At 45.5% G+C, this 18,549-nt stretch overlaps 1 protein-coding gene across 1 annotated transcript; it reads left to right on the forward strand.

The window, feature by feature from the left end:
* The first annotated feature begins 9,648 nt into the window (after nt 1-9,648).
* On the forward strand, nt 9,649-16,232 carry LOC114506272 (signal-regulatory protein beta-1-like). Its single transcript, XM_036009455.1, has 3 exons — nt 9,649-9,776; nt 12,774-13,127; nt 16,222-16,232. Exons 1-3 carry the CDS (start codon nt 9,704-9,706, stop codon nt 16,230-16,232), a joined length of 438 nt encoding a protein of 145 aa, XP_035865348.1. The 5' UTR covers nt 9,649-9,703.
* Nucleotides 16,233-18,549: the final 2,317 nt, after the last annotated feature.

Consider the following 18,549-nt stretch of genomic DNA (forward strand, 5'->3'; position numbering starts at 1 on the left):
ACTTTTTAGACCATGCAGTGCAAACTTGTAGTTGCATTTTACCTACCCCAAATCTTTTCATTTGGGGATGTTCTGATATTTTTGGCCATAAGAGAAGGGCATGGCTTGTCAACATGGCCAAAGTCAATATTGGCCATAGCAATGTAGAATGACTGAACAGAAGGGCCAGCTGCAGAATCTTAGCCCACAGGGTTGTTTGTGAACAAAGGGGCACATTATCCAGTGTGTGGTAATGTTTTGGGGCATGTTGCAGACTTTTATAAATTTACCTGTACAAGCCAAGGGGATGAAGTTTATCAGACTGTACTCACCATTCACAACCCAGATACACACTCCATATCAGGATGTCTGTATTGGGTTTGGATCGAACAGTCTGCTTGGTTCACCATTGTTTTTCCCACTTGGGCTACTTGAGGGAAGTGCCTTCCATTGAAACTTAGATTGTCATTCTGTCCCAGTCTTCTTGTACCACAAGGAGTACCCTGCTGGAGACAGAGCAGACATGTTGCAGGCCATGGTTATGACATCTCCAGCATTGACTGGCACCCAACTCTCAGGCTGGTTTACCTGGAAATCTTCACCTGAAGTTCCTGGAGAGAAATTTTGCATCATTTCTTGTATCCCCTGTCTGAGCCAAAGGTGTTCTGAGAGTCTGGTTCTGGGTCAAGGTGGGGCCTCATTACACATGCTTTTAGCAACAGTACTGACACTAATTGTATGAAAGTCACAAATGGGATGAAAGAAAGGGAACCAATATACTACAAGGAGGATGGCACCTTCCTTCTGCATCAGGATATGAGAATGGCCTGTAGTATATAGCAGGCACTAAATAAACATTTTCAGTGAACAGATGAATACATTTTCTATTAAATAAAAAATATAAAATATTATTTGCCCTTTTTGTACCTTTTACTTACTCATTATTGCAGTGGAGAGGAGATGCTAGGTATGGAATCATGCACCCAATGAAACAAATGCTCAACAGAATGAGAACATATGTCTGCCACACTCTTCATTTAACATGTGGAACCTTGGATGCTGAAGGTTCAAATCCTTCATTTAACATGTGAGGAAGCTGAGACCCAGAGATCAGGCTTCCTGAAAGTTACACAGATGATGGATACTAGAACCCAGATCACCTACTTCCAGAAGCCTTTGGATTCATCACTTTTCTTTTTCATCATATATAATTTTTATTGTTGTTATAGTCATCTTTATAAGTCTTTAAAGTCAACTTTACAGATCTCAGTGAGTTGTGTTTTTAAGATCTTCTCTTAAAGTTCTTTCCCATCCCAAATACATAAATATATTCCTTTATTTTTTCTTCCAATGATTTTATGTCTGTGTTCACTGGCATTTATAAAAAGATAATTGTCCCCAAAACCAAATGTTTCCTGACCCACTTTTGTCACTGACCCCCAAATTCCCATGTATGTGTGGGTTTTCTAATCCATTAGGCTTTTAGTCAATAGATTTACTTAGATTTTCTTTGTAAGTTTATATTATTTTAGTCTTCCTTCCAAACTATTATTTATTCCTTGCTGTCTTGTCTCATTGCATGGGCCAGGATCTCCAGTACATTGTTTGAAAGTGTGTTAAATAGTAAGAGTATGTGTCCCATTGTGCTGATTTTAAAGTACATCTTTGTAAAGTTGCACATTAAAAATGATATGCTGTTTTATGATTTGGATAGATATGTATCAGGTTAAGAAATTTCTCTTTTATTCTGCCCTGGCTGGTGTAGCTCAGTGGATTGAGCATGGGCTGCGAACCAAAGTGTCGCAGGTTCGATTCCCAGTCAGGGCACATGCCTGGGTTGCAGGCCATGACCCCCAGCAACCGCACATTCATGTCTCTGTCTCTCTCTCTCTCTCCCACCCTTCCCTCTCTAAAAATAAATAAATAAAATCTTAAAAAAAAAGAAATTTCTCTTTTATTCCTAGTTGTCTAAACTTTATTGAATGAGAATGAGTAGTAGGAGTAGCCAATGCCAAAAGGGAGAAAGATGTAGGAATGTGGCTCCTGAACAAACACTGGCCTCAGGGAAGAGCACAGGCTACGTGATTGAGAAGCCTGTATTATCTTTCTGTCTCTGCCAATTACTCATATGTTCCTTACCTCCATCAGCCTTTACTCTTATTTATAAAATGAACAGAGTTGTCAGAATTAAAATTATACAAAGCACATACAATACTGCCTGGCTCACCAGCATACATTGTTCATTCTTCTTCCTTCTTGTAGCTCCACCCTTTTTGCCTATACTAATAAGCCCTTGGAGAGAGCCCTAAATGGACAGTCTGTGGATTTCACCTCCATATTCTCCAGCTTCTTCCCCAAAAGTAGCACCCTCAAGTGGTTTCAAAATAAAGATAAAATCTCATCCCTTTAGACCCACGTGGTCTGGATGGAACACAGCCATGCTTACAAAATCTCCAGCACCACTGAAGTTGTCCTGAATCTACAGGACTTCTACTCTTATGTCACCTGTGATATGGACCACCTGAGCTTACATTAGCCTCTTCAAGAGAATGCTGATTTGTCTAAGACCATAGGTGACACCACATGTGCACAGACTTTCACCTGGCTTTTGAGAACAGTTTTCCCCAAATTTACTTCAGGGACTAGGCCTAAATAATAACAAGATCTTCCAGCTATTGAGCACCTACTATGTGGTATGGACTGCCGCATGCTGGGTAGTCACCAAGTAAATGGCCACCGAGCAATAAGCAAGATGGATCGAATTGTTTCATGGAGTCTGAGCCTTTGTCCTATGCTATTTCAGTTCCACTCACCATGTCTGCTTTTTAACAACTCATCTCAAAGAAGAAAAATCAATGTCACCTGAAAGCAAAGAAGTTCTACCCCCAGGGCTTACAGCTGACCTGGCTGAAAAGTGGAAATGCCTCCCAGAGAGATAAGACCCTGACCCTCACCATGAGCAGAGATGGACTGTACACTGCGCGGAGCTTGATCCTGGTGAACAGAACTGACCTCACAGCGGACACCGGGTTCACCTGCCAGGTAGAACAAGATGGACGGCATGTGGTCACAGCAAAAATGACATTTTTGGTTTCTGTTCATCTGGATAAGTCTAAGAAGTGGCCAATGGCAAGGCCTGCATGACTTAAGGAGGCACTATCATCTTTCCCTTAAACTCTCTTTTCAAAATTATGACATTTTAAATTATGAAAGCAAAGCCTGCTCTCTCTTTTTCTCTTTCTTTCGCATAAACATACACACACACACACACACACACTCCAAACAATCTTAAAGACTAATATCTGTTAGAAATCAAATACACCCAATACAACTCCCCAGAGAATTGTTCTACTTATGATTTGCTGTGCACCCCTTTACACCTCATTTACCTGCAATTAGACTTCAGGTATCAACCAGGTAGTGGGAGGACTAGATAATGTCTGAGAGCCCTTCTAAGTCAGGGACCAATATTCCCTTAAAGGACCTTAATGTTTTCTGGCCAGGAAGTGTTTTGGTATTTCCACAGTTTCTGTGGAGCCCCAGTCCTTGCTGAGCAAGACAGACTTGCAACTCTCCCCACAGGCAGATGTCTATACCCCACTTACTACCAGTGCAGACAGATACCGTGGTGCCAAAATATGTGTTACTCTAGCGCCCTCTGGAGGACTGGATGTCCTGTTCTTTCTTGATCTACAGGGAAAGCAATGACGAGCACAATATTTCACAACATGGGTTTGATTTGCGCTATTCTGTGGCCCTGGAAAGTTTCCCAAGCTCTCTGAACCTCAATTTCCTCACCCACATGGAGATACTAACACCCATCCCCTAAGACCACGCTGAGGCACTAACAAGGTCGCGTAAGATAATTAAATGGCTGAACCTGCCCCTGCTTTTTCCACAGAAGCCTGGCCCAGCAGTGTCAGATATCTGTGTTTGTCTGGGCTCCTGCCTCAGGTTTCCATGCCAGACGGGCACAGGGCGGCAGGACCAGGTGTCACCCTCAATGGAAAAGTGAAGAGCCTGGAGAACGGACTCCCACGCCCTCTAGTGGCTCTTTCTGGTGGCTGTCGCCCTACGCCACAAGGCGCTGCTGTGATGGAATCTCAGCCCTCCGTGGCGCAGGAAGCAAACTGCCTGGCTGTAAGCTGAGAGGAGGCTGAGAAAGGTAAAGAAGGTGGCGACCACAGCCTGGCCTGGGAGCAAGCTAAGGTCAGGAGGAGTCAGCCCACCAGGTCACATGGGGCCAAGGATCACCAACAGGTAAGGGAGGGACACATAACTCCTACTCCCCCAGGAATTTCCTAGAATCCTTTAAGAAGCTCCATATTAGGTGTGATAATGGAGGAAATGGGTCATGATCAAGGGTTTGCAAAAAAAAAAAAAATGCCCGAGACACGGTAGAGAAGATTAGGGCCCAGAGAGGGGCAATGTCTGACCCCACAGGGCTGGATCTCCACTCCCTACTCCTCTGTGGGCTGAGCACAGAGGCTAGCCCGTGCAGACACCCAGGAAACCTGCACTGACTGGCTGAGCAGAAGCATGGACACATTTCCCCAGAGTTGCTCCCTCCCATGCACTGTAGGGACTTCAGTCTCGCTACCTCCTTTTTTCCAGAGGAACTCAGCCTGAGAAAAGAAACAATGGAGGTGGGGGGACCTCTGCATGCCTCCCCTCCCTGGTCACCTGCCTCCCACACTCCTTTCCACTCAACAGTGCCCCCAGGGAGGGGTCTCAGGACAAGGCCTGGAGCAGCGAACAGGAGACCTTGGGGGACTCATCACACCTCCCTAGTTTGAAGAACAAGGGCCTGAATCCCACTCTCATGTCCAATTTCTCATGAGTTCTATGCATCTCCCTCTCAGCCTAAGCTCTAACTTCCACTTAGACAGTTTGTTTTGTAAATCTGTAAAATAGGAAGCGATTTCATAACATCCTTCATTCTTCCCAACCCTGCTTTTAGAGTATAAATGCTCTAGTATACTGCATTAGGTTTCTATTGCTGCATTTTACAAAAATTACCCCGCAACTTAGGGGCTTAAAACAATCATTTTCTCACAGTTCATCTGGGCCAGGAATCTGAGTATGGCTTAGCTGGGTCCTCTGGCTCAGGGTCTCATAAAAGCCACAGCTAAGGTGTCAGCCAAGGTACCACCAACTCAAAGCTTGACTAGGGTTGGGATCTGCTTCCGAGCTCACTTTCGTGGATGCTGACTGGACTCAGACCCTTGCTGGCCATTGACTGAAGGCATCAGTCCCCTGCCCCATGGATAGTTCTGCAGGGCAGCTCACAGCATGGCAGGTGACTTTTTTCATAAGAGAGAGCATGAGACAGAATGAGCAAGGTAAGAATCACAGACTTTTTAAAACCTAATTTTGGAAGTGACATTCCATGACTTCTGCTGTATTCTAGTCATTTAGAACTGAGTCACTAGGTGCAGCACACAGAAGGGAGAGAGATATTGCACCAGGATGTGAACGTCAGGAGGCAGGACCACTGGGAGGCACCTTGAAGTCTGTCCATCTTCTCCAGATGCCAAAACTACTGATATGGTCCTTGATTCTCACTTCTCCCCTACTCCACAGCTAAGTCATACCCCAACATCTTACCATCTCAACATTCAAAACAGCCCCAGAATCTGGTCACTTCCCAGCACCTCCAGGTTACAACTTGGATTATTGCAACAGTCTCCTAACTCTGGTATCCTTGTTCCCACCTTTATACACCTCAGGCTATTCTCAGAGTAAGAGAAGACCCATCACTTTTCCAACATGCCAGTGCCTTCCTATCTCCAAATGAAGCCAAGGGGAGTTTGTGATGAGCTAGGAGCCACGGCTGAGTTGCTCTCAACCTCTCTGACTTCATCTCCTGCCACTTTGCCACTTTCCAGCCTCAATAGGCCCCTAACCTTCACAGTCCTCTCTCAGGAACTTGGTCTTGCTATTCTCTCTTTCTAGAACCCTCTTCTTCAGATGTCAGCATAGCTCACTTTTTCACTTTTTCCCCAAGTCTCTACCCAAACATCATGTTATCTGTAAAGGATTCCTAGCTGTCCTATATAGAACAGTACCCCCCACCCCAGCATTCCCATCCCCTTTATTACATGGCCCCACTGACATGCATGTTAGCTCCTTGGGGACAAGGATGTTGCCTCTTTTTGTGCTCTTATATCCCCAGTGTTTAGAACAGTGGCTGGACCAACCAGATACTTAATAAAAATTTACTGAGTGAATGACTCAATGCTTCATTCAGAACTTTGGTTACCATTTGCAACGTATAGCTGTTGGAATTCAAGAACTCTTCTCCACAAGTCTCCTGCCTCTGGCATGCAAAGTCTTAGCTCTATAGTCCATTGCCTTCGCTTTGAGCTTAAAAGACCCACTCAGAAACTCAGCCCGTGTCTCAGCCAAGTCTGCCTCACCCTTAGTAACGCTGCTTGAGCCTCATGGTCTGATTCTAATTGAGTTTAGGGGAATGTATATACAAACATGTATATCCCCAAACCATAGCCCACCCCACAGGCATGAAGCGTCCTACCCTTTCCTTTCTGTGAAACTACCAGAGCTCACCCAAGAGCCAGGCACCAGCCATAGAGACACCAAGAAGTCTGCCTCTTTGTGCCCCAGTAACACTCACCCAGGAAAGCTTTCAATACTAAAGCAGAGCCCAGCTGCAATGATGTGGGGTCAAGGATGAGGCAGTGGGAGGCCAACACCATGGTTTAGTTATAATGAGTGTCAGGATCCTGTAGTGTCAAGAAGTGGAGGAGCCCCAAGAAGGGAGAAGAGGGCAACTGTGGGATCAAAGAAAGGTAGGGGTCCTGAGGCTCTGACACTTCTGGGGAGGTCACAAGAGGATGACACCTGGGGTCACTGCACACACACCGTGAATCCATTAGACATTCCTCTCCAAGTTCAAAATACCTGTTGAACATTCTCTATGGGAAATAAAGCAGATCCACCCTCTGTTGCCATGGAGGCATTTGCTCCAGTAGACAAGGCAAACACAACATAAATTTATGACTAAAAATCCTGATGAGGTAATTAAGGTGCTCTAGATTTATCTGTAACAAGGAGGACAGGGGGTGGACATCCCCAGTACAATGAAGGAAGGGGGGCAGGGAGTACAGACAGTCTGAGTCGCTGCAGAACAGCCAGGGTGGCTGAAGCAAACATGAGGTAAAGGGCTTCCGGCTGAGGCTGTTAAGACATTTGGGTCAGATCAGTCGAGCACAGGAGAACAATCTTATTTTATCCAACAGCAGTGAGAAGCCACTTAGAGAGAAGGACACCCTCACATTTCTCTTTAAAGTACCACTCGGGCTTCAGTGTGAGGAAATGACCGAAAGAGGGAGGGAGGAAGGGAGGCAAACTGATAGACTGTCCAAGCCAGAGGTGACAATGGAGAGACACACACACAAGACCGAAGGCATTATTTAGATGTGAGTATGTGGGGGAACGAGAGCAGTTATCGAAGATGACACCAAGGTTTTCCAGCTTGACTAACTCAGTTAATGGGGGTGTGTCAGACAGTGAGATGAAGACATGGCCAAAAAGCCCGACGGAGGAGGTGAGTGATGAGAATGGTTTGCAGGTGCTAAGAATACAGTAGGATTAGGCATGCAGATGACTTGCCTCCTGTCACGCACATACCAGGAGCCCAACAAATGTCCTTCTAGCCCCAAAGCTCATGTATTAATGCCATGTTCCACAGTCCCTGCCGGCAACAGCACCGGTCCCAGTAAAGCAGGAAGACTATTGAGTGGAGATGGGGAACCAGTTTACCAAGAGTGGTGTTCTAGTGTCTACTGCTGCATAACAAAACGCCCCAAACCTTGGGAGAAATAAACAACCATTTCATTATGATCACTGATACTGTGAGTCAGAAATTCAGGCAGGGCGCAAGAACGGCTTATCTCTACTGTATGTTGTCTGGGGCCTCAGCTGTGAAGGCTCAGCTAGAGGTGACAACTCCTGGGGGCTGGAATCACCTGGAAGCTTCTTCACTTGGAGGTGTAATGAGTAATGCTGACTATTGCTGGCACCTGAGCTGGGCTTTCAGCTACAAACCCTACAGCCACGTGTATGCATTAGCGTGGGCTTCCTCGTAGCAGGTAGGCAGGAGTCCAGGAATGAGCATCCCAAGGCAGCCAGGGAGAAGTGCTGGAAGTTTAACTGTCCAGCCTCCAAAGTCACATCACATCACCTGTGTTTTAATCACAAGGCAGCCCAGGTTTTGGAGGAGTGAAGATTCACCCACTTCTCCATGGGAGGCATACAGGAAGGAGAATATCGCTGCACTCTGAAAAATAGAACCTGTTACCATTGAAAAAAGGAGTGTGTTGAAATGATGGTTACTAAAGGAATATCCTGGCCAGGATATAATCCATTTAGTATGGATTATTCCATACTAAATGATGGATAATAAAGGAATATCCTGGCCAGTTATTTCAGTTCCTTGTAAAGGGTCCCACAGCCCTAGATGTTGTGGCTCAGTGGATTGAGTGCCAGCCTACGAACCAAAGTGTCGCTGGTTTGATTCCCAGTCAGGGCATGTCCCTGGGTTTTGGGTCAGGTTCCTGGTAGGGACTGCACAAGAAGCAACCACACATTAATGTTTCTCTCCCTCTCTTCCTCCCTCCCTTCCCCTCTGTCTAAAAATGAATAAAATCTTTAAAATATAATAATAATAAATAAAAATAACAATAAAGGGCCCCACATTCAATCTCCTCCCAGGAAATACATACATACATACATACCCCCCAAAAAACAGAATAAAGCCTCAAGGGAAGATGGAACTTATCATGTGACAGAACAATCTATCTCTGATTTCCTTTTTCCTTCTGCCTCTTTCATCACCAACATACAGTCAGCCATAGGGAGGGAGCTTCAGGGAACTTCATCACAGAAGGCCCCAGAGAAGGGAAGAGCTCACAGCTGGGAGGCTCTGGACACAATCCTGTGTGCTGATGTGTCTGCTCAGAAGGTAAGAGGAGGCACATCCTGACATGGAGTTTCTGCTGCTGATCTGCTCCCTTCTGCCCAGTGCTGGCCCTGGACGGGGCACACAGAAAGGGCACTCCTGTTGCTCCCAGCAGTGTTTCTGGGTATGCTGTTCTCCTTACAAGATGACCATTCTAAGGCCCCTCCCCCTCCACAGGCCTCCTCCATCCTCTAAAACAGAAGCCACCCTCCCCCTCTGAAGACCTAACTCCTCGCTCACTCAAAGCTGCTTCCCCAACAAGGGTACCCTCGAAGCCAGGGTGCCCATCAGACGTGGTTCATTCTTACCACTGACACCTCTGGAGCGGGGAGAAGAGGATCCCGTTCCCCTGAGGCCCCATTCCAGAAGCCCTCCTCCCAAATAGTTGTGCAGTTCATCTAAACCCTGTTGTTGGACCATTACAGAAGACTGAACACACTCTGAGACTGGACAAACTCTGGTCCTGGGACTTGTGGATGAGGAAGGGCCACCAGGACCTCTGAGAAGGAATGAGTTACCCAGGGGACAGAGCCTACATCCTAAGGAGTCTGCCAGGGCCTCTCCAAGCATCTTGGAGCCATTGTACCAGCAATTTCTCAGCTTATGCCTGATTCCTACTTCAGAATCTAAAAATAGGAGCTGTCTTTTCCTCCATTGTAATCACTTCCTCTCTCACCACACAGCACAGATTCCAGGCCTCTCCAGCACCTCATTCAAAGAGAGCAGGCTTCTGAGCCCACCACGATGCCTGTCCCTGACTTCCTGCCCCAACTACCTCTGCCATCGCTGCTGCTGCTTCTGCTGCTGGGACTCACAGGTTAGCGCCATGCCCTTGGGTACCACTCTGCAGAGAGGCTCACTGGGATTTGAGAGCAGCAGTCAGGTGAATGGATCGTTGTTCAAAGGCCTCTTCACTGCCTCTTCTTCTTTAAGACATTACTCTCGATATTTTCTTTTAAAACAATACCTCCTAAACAAATACCCCCAGAATTCTTCTTGTGTGGGGGAGGGGGGTGTTCCTTCTTCTCTGATCCAGGTCATAACAGGATTTACCCCACCCAAGAATTTCCCACAGACAGAAGTTCCCAGCCCCTCCTCATCTCCCTTACCCCGGCCACCCTGTGAGGGATCCATGACCCCTGAGACTGACCTGCAGGACCTGTTGCCACCCTGAAAGAGAAGGCAGAGGTGTGGCATCTGACGACTCTGTCCTGCTAAAGGCTGTAGACCCTGGAGGGCAGGGCCAACTTAATTAAGAGTGAATATATATATCCACTCAGAGACAGAGACAGAGACAGACACAGAGACTGAGAGACTGAATACTACACACTCAAAGGAGAACTACTAGGAAAAGGAATGGTAAGTGGTACTTCTTAGACTATAAGCTGCCCAGATCTCAACACCCTACACTTATATTCTTGATACAGGAATTAACCCTGTCCCTATCTACTCCTCTCTCCCCAGAGCTGACACTGGATGGGGCGGGCAGGTGGGACGCCCCTCCCCCTCCCAGTGGTGCTAACATCTCAGTTGAGAGGCCATCTAGCAAAGGCCTGTCCATTAGGCGCAGTGCGGAGTGCGTCTCAGCGGTTTCCCAGTTCAGTCTCACGGCAGCAGCACCGCAGGAGAAGTCTCCTCTTCCTGCTGCATGTGTTGCACAGAGAGGGAAATAGAGGCTCAGAGAGTAAGTCATCTTCTCAAAGTCAAACATCAAGCAAGCCCTCGGAGAGGCATCTGAGCTTAGGACGAAGGGACCCACAAGCCCTCGCTTTAACCTCTTCATTGTGCTGTTTCCATCTGTATTGACTTTTTCACAAAATAGGATTACATTAAATGTGTTCTGTTATTTCCTCTTTCACTAATAATAAATTAGAGAACTTTTTCTTGCTGATATATCTGTCAACATAATCATCAACACATCCTAGTATATACTTCCACAGTAGTAGCTATGTACTTTTTTATCATTGGGGTGTATCTTCACTTATTTAATTCCCTATTCTTGGACATGAGACTCTCATTGAACTTTTCTATATTGCCACTAAGCTATGATTCCCATTCCTTTAGAAAATGTGTTCACCTTCTGTGATTGTTTTTTATGAGTAAGTCCTAAGAAGAGGAGTTTCCAGGTCAAAGGTATGATTTCAAAGGCTTTTGAGATATAGAATTTCTTGATAAAAGGTGGTGTCTCAGTGTTACATCAACCATATGACACAGGAGCAGCAATAGAGGACATTTTGAATATTCGTGACAAGAACAGACTTGGTTCAAGTCTTCCCCTCTGCTTGTTAAACCCTGGGTTTGTGATGAAAATGGAGCCACAGCGCCATCTAGGGAAGTGTCAGTTCACCTTCCCACCAGCAGCTCCTGGGAGTGCCTGCCGGTGTAGTCACACCCTGGCAACACCACCAAACTGGTGGTTTTTCATTTTTCATCAAGCTAGTATTTTTTAAATTGCATCTGTTTTGCTTACAGAAGGGAGAATGTTTCCTTTTATTTTATTTTTTATTATATTACAGACCTGTTATCAAATAATCCTACCAAGGAAAAAACGTATGAGTAAATAACAGGAGTCTGCATTCCCTTCCCACTCCCTGGAGGCAACTGCTCTGTAAGGGTTTAGTTTGTTTTCTTCCAGATAACTTTCTGCCAACACCGTATAGTGTCCCCTTGATCATGAAGTCATTTTGAATGTCTTCTTGGGTCCAGTTCTAGGCTCTCTCTTCTTTCATTGACCCCTCTGCCTGCTTTGCTATCCACCAGTCTGTTATTGCAACTTGATAATGTGCTTTCTAATGTTGAATACACTGAGATTGGTGTTCTTTTTTTTTGTACATTTTTTATTGTTGTTCAAGTACAGTTGTCTCCATTTTCTGGCGACTGCTTTCCCCATTACTATGCACCCCCACCTCCCACCCTCAATCCTATGCCCCTTGGCTTTGTCCATGGGTCCTTTAAACATGTTCCTTGATGACCCTTCCTTTTTCCCCCCCTCAGTTATTGCCCTACCCCATCCCCTCTAGTTATGGCCAGTTTATTCTTTATTTTAATGTCTCTGGTTATGTTTTGCTTGCTTGTCTGTTTTGTTCATTAAGTTTCACTTATAGGTGAGATCATATGGTATTTGTCTTTCACTGTCTGGTTTATTTCACTTAGCATAATGCTCCAGTTCCATCCAAGCTGTTGCAAAGGGTAGGAGCTCCTTCTTTCTTTCTGCTGCATAGTATTCCATTGTGTAAATGTACCATAGTTTTTTGATCCACTCATTTACTGATGGGCATCTAGGTTGCTTCCAGCACTTGGCAATTGTAAATTGTGCTGCTATGAACATTGGGGTGTATAGGTTCTTTTGAATTGGTATTTCAGGGTTCTTAGGGTATATTCCAAGCAGTGGAATTGCCAGGCCAAAAGGCAGCTCCATTTTTAGTTTTCTGAGAAAATTCCATACTGTTTCCACAATGGCTGCACCAGTCTGCATTTTTTAAAAAACCTTTCCAGCTATATTATTATGAACATTAACATTTGCCTTCTGGCTTAAATGTACATTTAATGGGGTTGTTGAGTGTCTTTTCACAGATTTGTTACTTCTCCCCTAACTTCCCAGTCTGTGGGCTTTGCAAGGCTGTCTGTCTGTCTCATCTCTGTATCCCTCTCAGCACACAGTCCAGCAATTTGTCCATCTCAGTGGCTAATACATGATATGGAAAGAAAGGGTTAATTGGATGTCAACTTGAATCTGGACCCAGGCCCTTAGACCTCAGCCTCAGCCCAGCAGGGCCAGGGTGGGGACTTGGAGATGATTTGTGTTTCCCTGCAGGAGGGGCAGGTGAGGAGCTGCAGGTGATTCAGCCTGAGAAGTCAGTGGCAGTGGCAGCTGGAGAGACGGCCACTCTGAACTGCACCATGACCTCCATGCATCCTATGGGGCCTGTCATGTGGTTCAGGGGGACAGGGCCAGGTCGAGAATTAATTTATAGTTACAGAGGAGGCCACTTCCCCCGAGTAACAAGTGTTGCAGATGCCATGAGGAGAAACAACACGGACTTTTCAATCCACATCAGTAACATCACCCCAGCAGACACCGGCACCTACTACTGTGTGAAGTTCCGCAAAGCAGGGCCTGATGACATGGAGTTCAAGTCTGGACCAGGCACTAGGATGTTTGTGCATGGTAAGTCCAGATCCCTCAAAATCCACCCCACTGTTCTAAGACAATAATCTCAGGCTCTTAGCCCCAGGGTTCCCCCATTGTTAGTCCTTGTGTCAAGATTGATGACAGAAGACGGGGACAGTGAGAAGTCATAGTAAAGGAACAGAGTGAAATGTAATCCCTGGGCCATATATCAATAGAATCCTAACCCTGTAGAATCTTATAGCTTCCAAAGGCCCACAAAATAGGCTGGCAGGCTAAGCAGGTAAAGTACAGACTCCAGGGTCAAATGATCTGAGTTCAGCTTCTAACTCTGCCCCTTGCAAGCTATGGAGCCATAGTGAGATTCTAAGTTCTTTGTGCCCCAGTTTGCTGTTACCTTTAAGATAGGGGTAATACTAGGACCCACCTCATAGATTTGTTGTCAGGATTATAAGTATAAATGAGTTTATAAATGCAAAATACTTAAAGGAGTGTTTAACATAATAATTATTATATTTGTGTATATTGCCAATATTCAAGATATTAAAATCAGTAATATTTGAAATTATAGTCTTAAAAGCATGGACCCACAGATTCATGAAAGCAAAAAATTATGAAATTACTGAAGCAGAAAATTAGTTTTTTAAAGATTTTATTTATTTACTTTTAGGGAGAGGGGAAGGGAGGGGGAAAAACAGCAAGAGAAACATTGGTCGGTTGCCTCTCTCACACCCCCAACTGGGGACCTGGACCGAAACCCAGGCATGTGTCCTCACTAGGAATCAAATCAACGACTCTTCAGTTTGCAGGCCAGTGCTCAATCTGCTGAGCCACACCAGCCACGGCAAGGCAGAAAGTTATTTAAATCACATTTTGGATGTAGAATATGCAATCCTCATGTTGCTTACATTTTGACCTTGATGCCCATGTGTCCTTTATATTCTTGGAGGTGGTCCCAGCTGGTAGACTCACAACTGAAGACAAAGCCTGCAAAACTACAAACAGCATCCATTAAAGGAAAGCCTGGGGCACAGGGCAGTCAGCTCAGGCCTGTTTGCATTGATGAATTAATGATTATGAGGTTTTCTCTGTAAAAAAGCAGCATGATAATTTACTCTGACAGAACCCTAGGAACAAACATCAGCAGACCTCTTGATCTTTAAAGTTTTAGTGCCAGAAGTCCATCAAGGAACCAAGAGAATGGCAGGAAGACTTTGGGGACAAAGAAATGGTCATGTCGTTTTTAAGATTTGAAAATAGTGGAAGCTCGGTTTTTGAACTTAATTTGTTCTGAAAAAAATATTTGAGAAGCAATGTGCTCGAAAATTGAGTCTCCTTTGTTTGTTGCCTGCAAGACATATGACTGTTCATTCAGGGATCAGCCTGAAAGGGTTGTCAGGCAGAGAAGAGACCCACAGTTCTGTGAGAAACCAAGACATATTTTTCCATGAACAACTTGGTCGAGAACCAAACTGGTCGAGAACCAAGGTTTGACTCTGAAAGGCAAGTTGTGCACGGAGCACTGAAATGAGAGCAGCACGAGCTGCCCAAGGGCAGCACCAGGCACCAGAGGACAAGAAAAATGCCTTCACAGTCTTAAGGAAAACGATTTCCAGTCTAAACTCCTATGCCCAGCCAATCTGTCAAGTTTGCCAATCATCAAGAACTACCTTTGGTGCACATTTTTGTTTGACCAAAATAGGGATTAAATAAAGAAAAACTAAGAATGGGAACCATAAATAGAAGATTGCAGACCCCATGAGAACGGCTGTGAAGGCAGCATAGGAACGGCCACAGAGCCTACCCATGAAAGATAGACTAGGGCTATGAGAGGGTCATCTCAAGAAAGATAGAATTGCTTGAATATTTATGGAGTCCTCAAACTCATACCCACCATTTCTAATATTAATTAAGGCTGTGTTGAAATATTCTAAAAAGCCAAAGCTGTTAGGAAAGAGAAGGCGATGAAATGCATATCAACAAACAGAAATCACTAATCTTCCTATAAACAAACAAAAAAAAGTCAGAAGATATAATGGAAAAGATGAGCACATATAAAAAGAGCAGATTTAAATTAAATTAAATACCTAGGGCAACTTCTACCAAATAGTGATAAGGACTGGATTTACTATTTCATTAAAAATCTGGGCAGACTACATGAAACAATGGTTGACAAGACATTAGACATCAGGCAGAAAGGAGAGTGAGCTCTGAAAGATGAGAAGAAAAAGAGGTGAGACTCAAGGTTGCCTCCACCTTACTCTCTGAGAAAGCTCCCCAGCCACCATGCAGGAAGAGATAACTCAGGTAAGTCTAGAGATCACACTGAGTTGATAATAAGGAGCTTGAAGTCCAATAAGGGTGAGTGGCTAGAGTTTCCAGAGTCAAGCGCCAGAGGAAGGAGCTTCACAGAGAGAGGATTCCAAAAATCTAGAGAATTCCTCTGAGTGAAAGTGTGTGTACATGAGGACATACATGTACATGGACGTATGTGCCTGGACTCAGGGGGAAGAAATCCCTGGAGCTCACACAAGGCCAAGAATAGTGCTTGTTTCCACCAGCCTGAATGAAAACCTCATAGCTCATGGGGATCTGACAGAGTACACAGAAGGGAAAAGAATTAGCCCTGGACCGATGATGCTGTGGCTGTGCCTCACAAAGCTGAAATGCAACATATGAAAACATCCTCCTGTACCATGAGAGGCCCAGAGAGGTGAGGTTTCTCCCTGCAAGATCAGGGTGTAGTCTTGGTGCCTAAGTCTGGGGTGGAGCTGAGCCTGCCTGGAGGTTGAGTGATATAAGCAGAAAGCCAGGTTCATCCTGATATCTTTCTGTCACCTAGGAGCCAGCGCATCCAACTCCGTCTTGGAGATCCTCCTCCTCCTGCTTGCGTGGAAGCTGCTTCCCCTCACTGCACTTGCACTTTCCATCATCTATATCCTCAGGAGACACCTCTCTTCCAGGTACATAGCAGCCCCAGACAGGTGTTGGGCTCCCAGCACGGATGGTGGCAGGGCACTGTGAGGAGAGGTATGTGGTGCTCCCTTTTCATTTCTACCTTAAACGCATGTGGAATTCAGAGGGTCCTGGAGAGTGGCAGCATAACCCCTTCAAACCCCTCTGCTCCTCGCAGCTCCAATCTGAGGAGGCACAAAGATGTGGGCTGCCCTGCTCTGGGCAGGGGGGCATTTAAGGAAAAAAGAGTCAGTGGGAACAGAACACTCTTGAGGTAGGCTCTGAGGAGCAGTCTGAAAACAACAAGGGCTTCATCCCAGCTCCCTGCCTTCTCTGCAGGTCACAGGCACTGCATGTTTTCCCCAGGGACACAGGACCCTCAGTTCCCTCTTGTATGATTCAGGAGAACTGATCCATGAGGGCACTTGCCATGATCCCTGTAGCTGCTACCCCAGCTTCTCTTGCCTCATAAGACTTCTGAGGCACGTTTGGGGCTGGTTGTCCCCTCCTGTTTCCTGCAGCCTCCAGAGGAAGTAAACTCCTGGATGAAAAAGTCAGGAGTAAAAAGGTGGGTTCTCATGCCTCCCCAGGAAGGAAGCTTCTGTGGACATCTGACCCAGAACGAGAAACAGCGGAGACGGCACAGACTCCCACCTGGAAGAAACACCTGCTACTCTGAGAGGACCCTTCCTGGCTCTGGAGAACTCCATTGTGGGTACCCAACTCTGCCACAAAACCTTTACAGCCCCACCATTAAAATAAGATTGAAGAAAACATTTCAAGAGGCAACCTCATTAGTAATCAGCCAAAACCAAACAAAACCACACTGAGATGCCATTTTGTGCCTATTCAAATAGCAAAACTATTTGAATGATTATATAATTATCAACAAAAAAATAAAATAACAATATAAGATTGATAGACATGTATATGAGTGGACAGGTAGGTAAATGAATGAATGACTGGAAGGGAGAAGGGAGAAAGAGAGAATGAGTGGAAGGATGGATGTGGATGGATGGATGGATCAATGGACAGATGAATAAGATAGCAAAACAAGGTCATACACGAATCAAAGATATGGGTATCATGAAAAAAGATTTCTGGTAGGTACCACTCTATCTACTTAAGATCCAAAGGAAAAAATAAATAAAAAGACACTACCTTCAAAGCCCCAAATTCCCTGCCTATTAGACACCCAATGGTTTCACATAAGAAGGAAAACATAATTGGTGGTGCCACACGGGCCTGGCACTGCATGTGCAGTGCAGTATCTGACTTCATCCTCACACTGGTCTCACGAGGTGGGCACCATTCCCCCGTTGTGCAGGTGAGAGGCCTAAAGGAACAAGAAACCCAGATTCAGAGCCAACTCTGCTCAGTGTTTTCCAAGGAGTCACACTGCCCATGGTTCTAGAGACAGATGGTGAGATCTTGACCTGTCCTCATTCTGTTGCTTTCTCATCTCAGGCTTGCTGCTCTACACTAAAGCCCACACGATGCCTCTGAGTGGGGAGGAGAAGGGAGGAACATACATACTTTCCATGTTTGAAAGCTGGTCCCAGAGTTTATCTAGGCATAGTCCTGAACCCCAAAATGGCCCTGGTGAGGATCTAGGGAAGGTAGTATAGTCCAAGTTCCAGAGAAAGTCTCCCTTATCAAAGGGTAAGTATGCGCAGGGGAAATAGGCCGCCTACTCTATTTCCTTCACTGTGGCCTTGAATCTGTTCAAGAATGTCACAGAGATGAAGTGGCTGAACCCAACTTCCATCACCCCTCAGACATGAACCTCCCCTTCCACATTTTCTACTCACAGTAGAGCAGTTTCGTCTTCAACAGCCCATCACCAGCCTCCAATGTCGGGAGCCTGGGGGATGCCTTGGCCAATTACCCCTTACCTCCTGCTGGGAATAGGGCCAGGACTAGGAAAAGCAAGCCAAATGCCTATAGGAGCAAAATTTAAAGAGACACTCTTCATCAGGGTTCAGCAAGGACAGCATCAGCACTGGTATGACCTCCTGCCATCTCACATTTCATGTCTGATGCCCGAAGTCTCCAAATCTACTGAATTCCATTTCTCCCCATTCATCTTCATGGTTGCTAAGACCCTCATTAGCGCTTACCTAAATCACTCCAACAGCCTCCTCACAAGTCTCACCCTGGAGCCTCCAATCCATCCACTACACAGACATCAGAATGGTTTTTCTAAAACATTTGGTCAAAGACTTTACATAGTCCCTCATTCTCTAAATCATACTTCAAGAAGGCGATAGGAAATGTCCCAGGTGCCCCAGAGCTTGAAACCAGAGGAAAAATGGAGCAGCCAAAGGAGTCACACCTTTGACATGGATGCTTCTCATTCCTTTGAGTAAATAGCTCATGTTCTAAACAAGCCCAGTCCAGAGCTTCCACACAAATAATTATTCACCACAAAGAAATTTATGACTTCATTTATTCCACAAATATTACTGAGCTTGTCCTATGTGACAGGAGGTACTGCGTTAGACAC

The sequence above is a fragment of the Phyllostomus discolor genome, chromosome 9, assembly GCF_004126475.2.
Source record: "Phyllostomus discolor isolate MPI-MPIP mPhyDis1 chromosome 9, mPhyDis1.pri.v3, whole genome shotgun sequence".
In the NCBI taxonomy this organism is placed as follows: domain Eukaryota; kingdom Metazoa; phylum Chordata; class Mammalia; order Chiroptera; family Phyllostomidae; genus Phyllostomus; species Phyllostomus discolor.

Bases quoted from the DNA above. Each gene is read 5' to 3' on its own strand.
- LOC114506272 (XM_036009455.1), top strand. From the start codon at position 9,704: ATGCCTGTCCCTGACTTCCTGCCCCAACTACCTCTGCCATCGCTGCTG. The intron at 9,777-12,773 runs GTTAGCGCCATG...GTTTCCCTGCAG, and splicing joins TCTGCTGCTGGGACTCACAG to GAGGGGCAGGTGAGGAGCTG.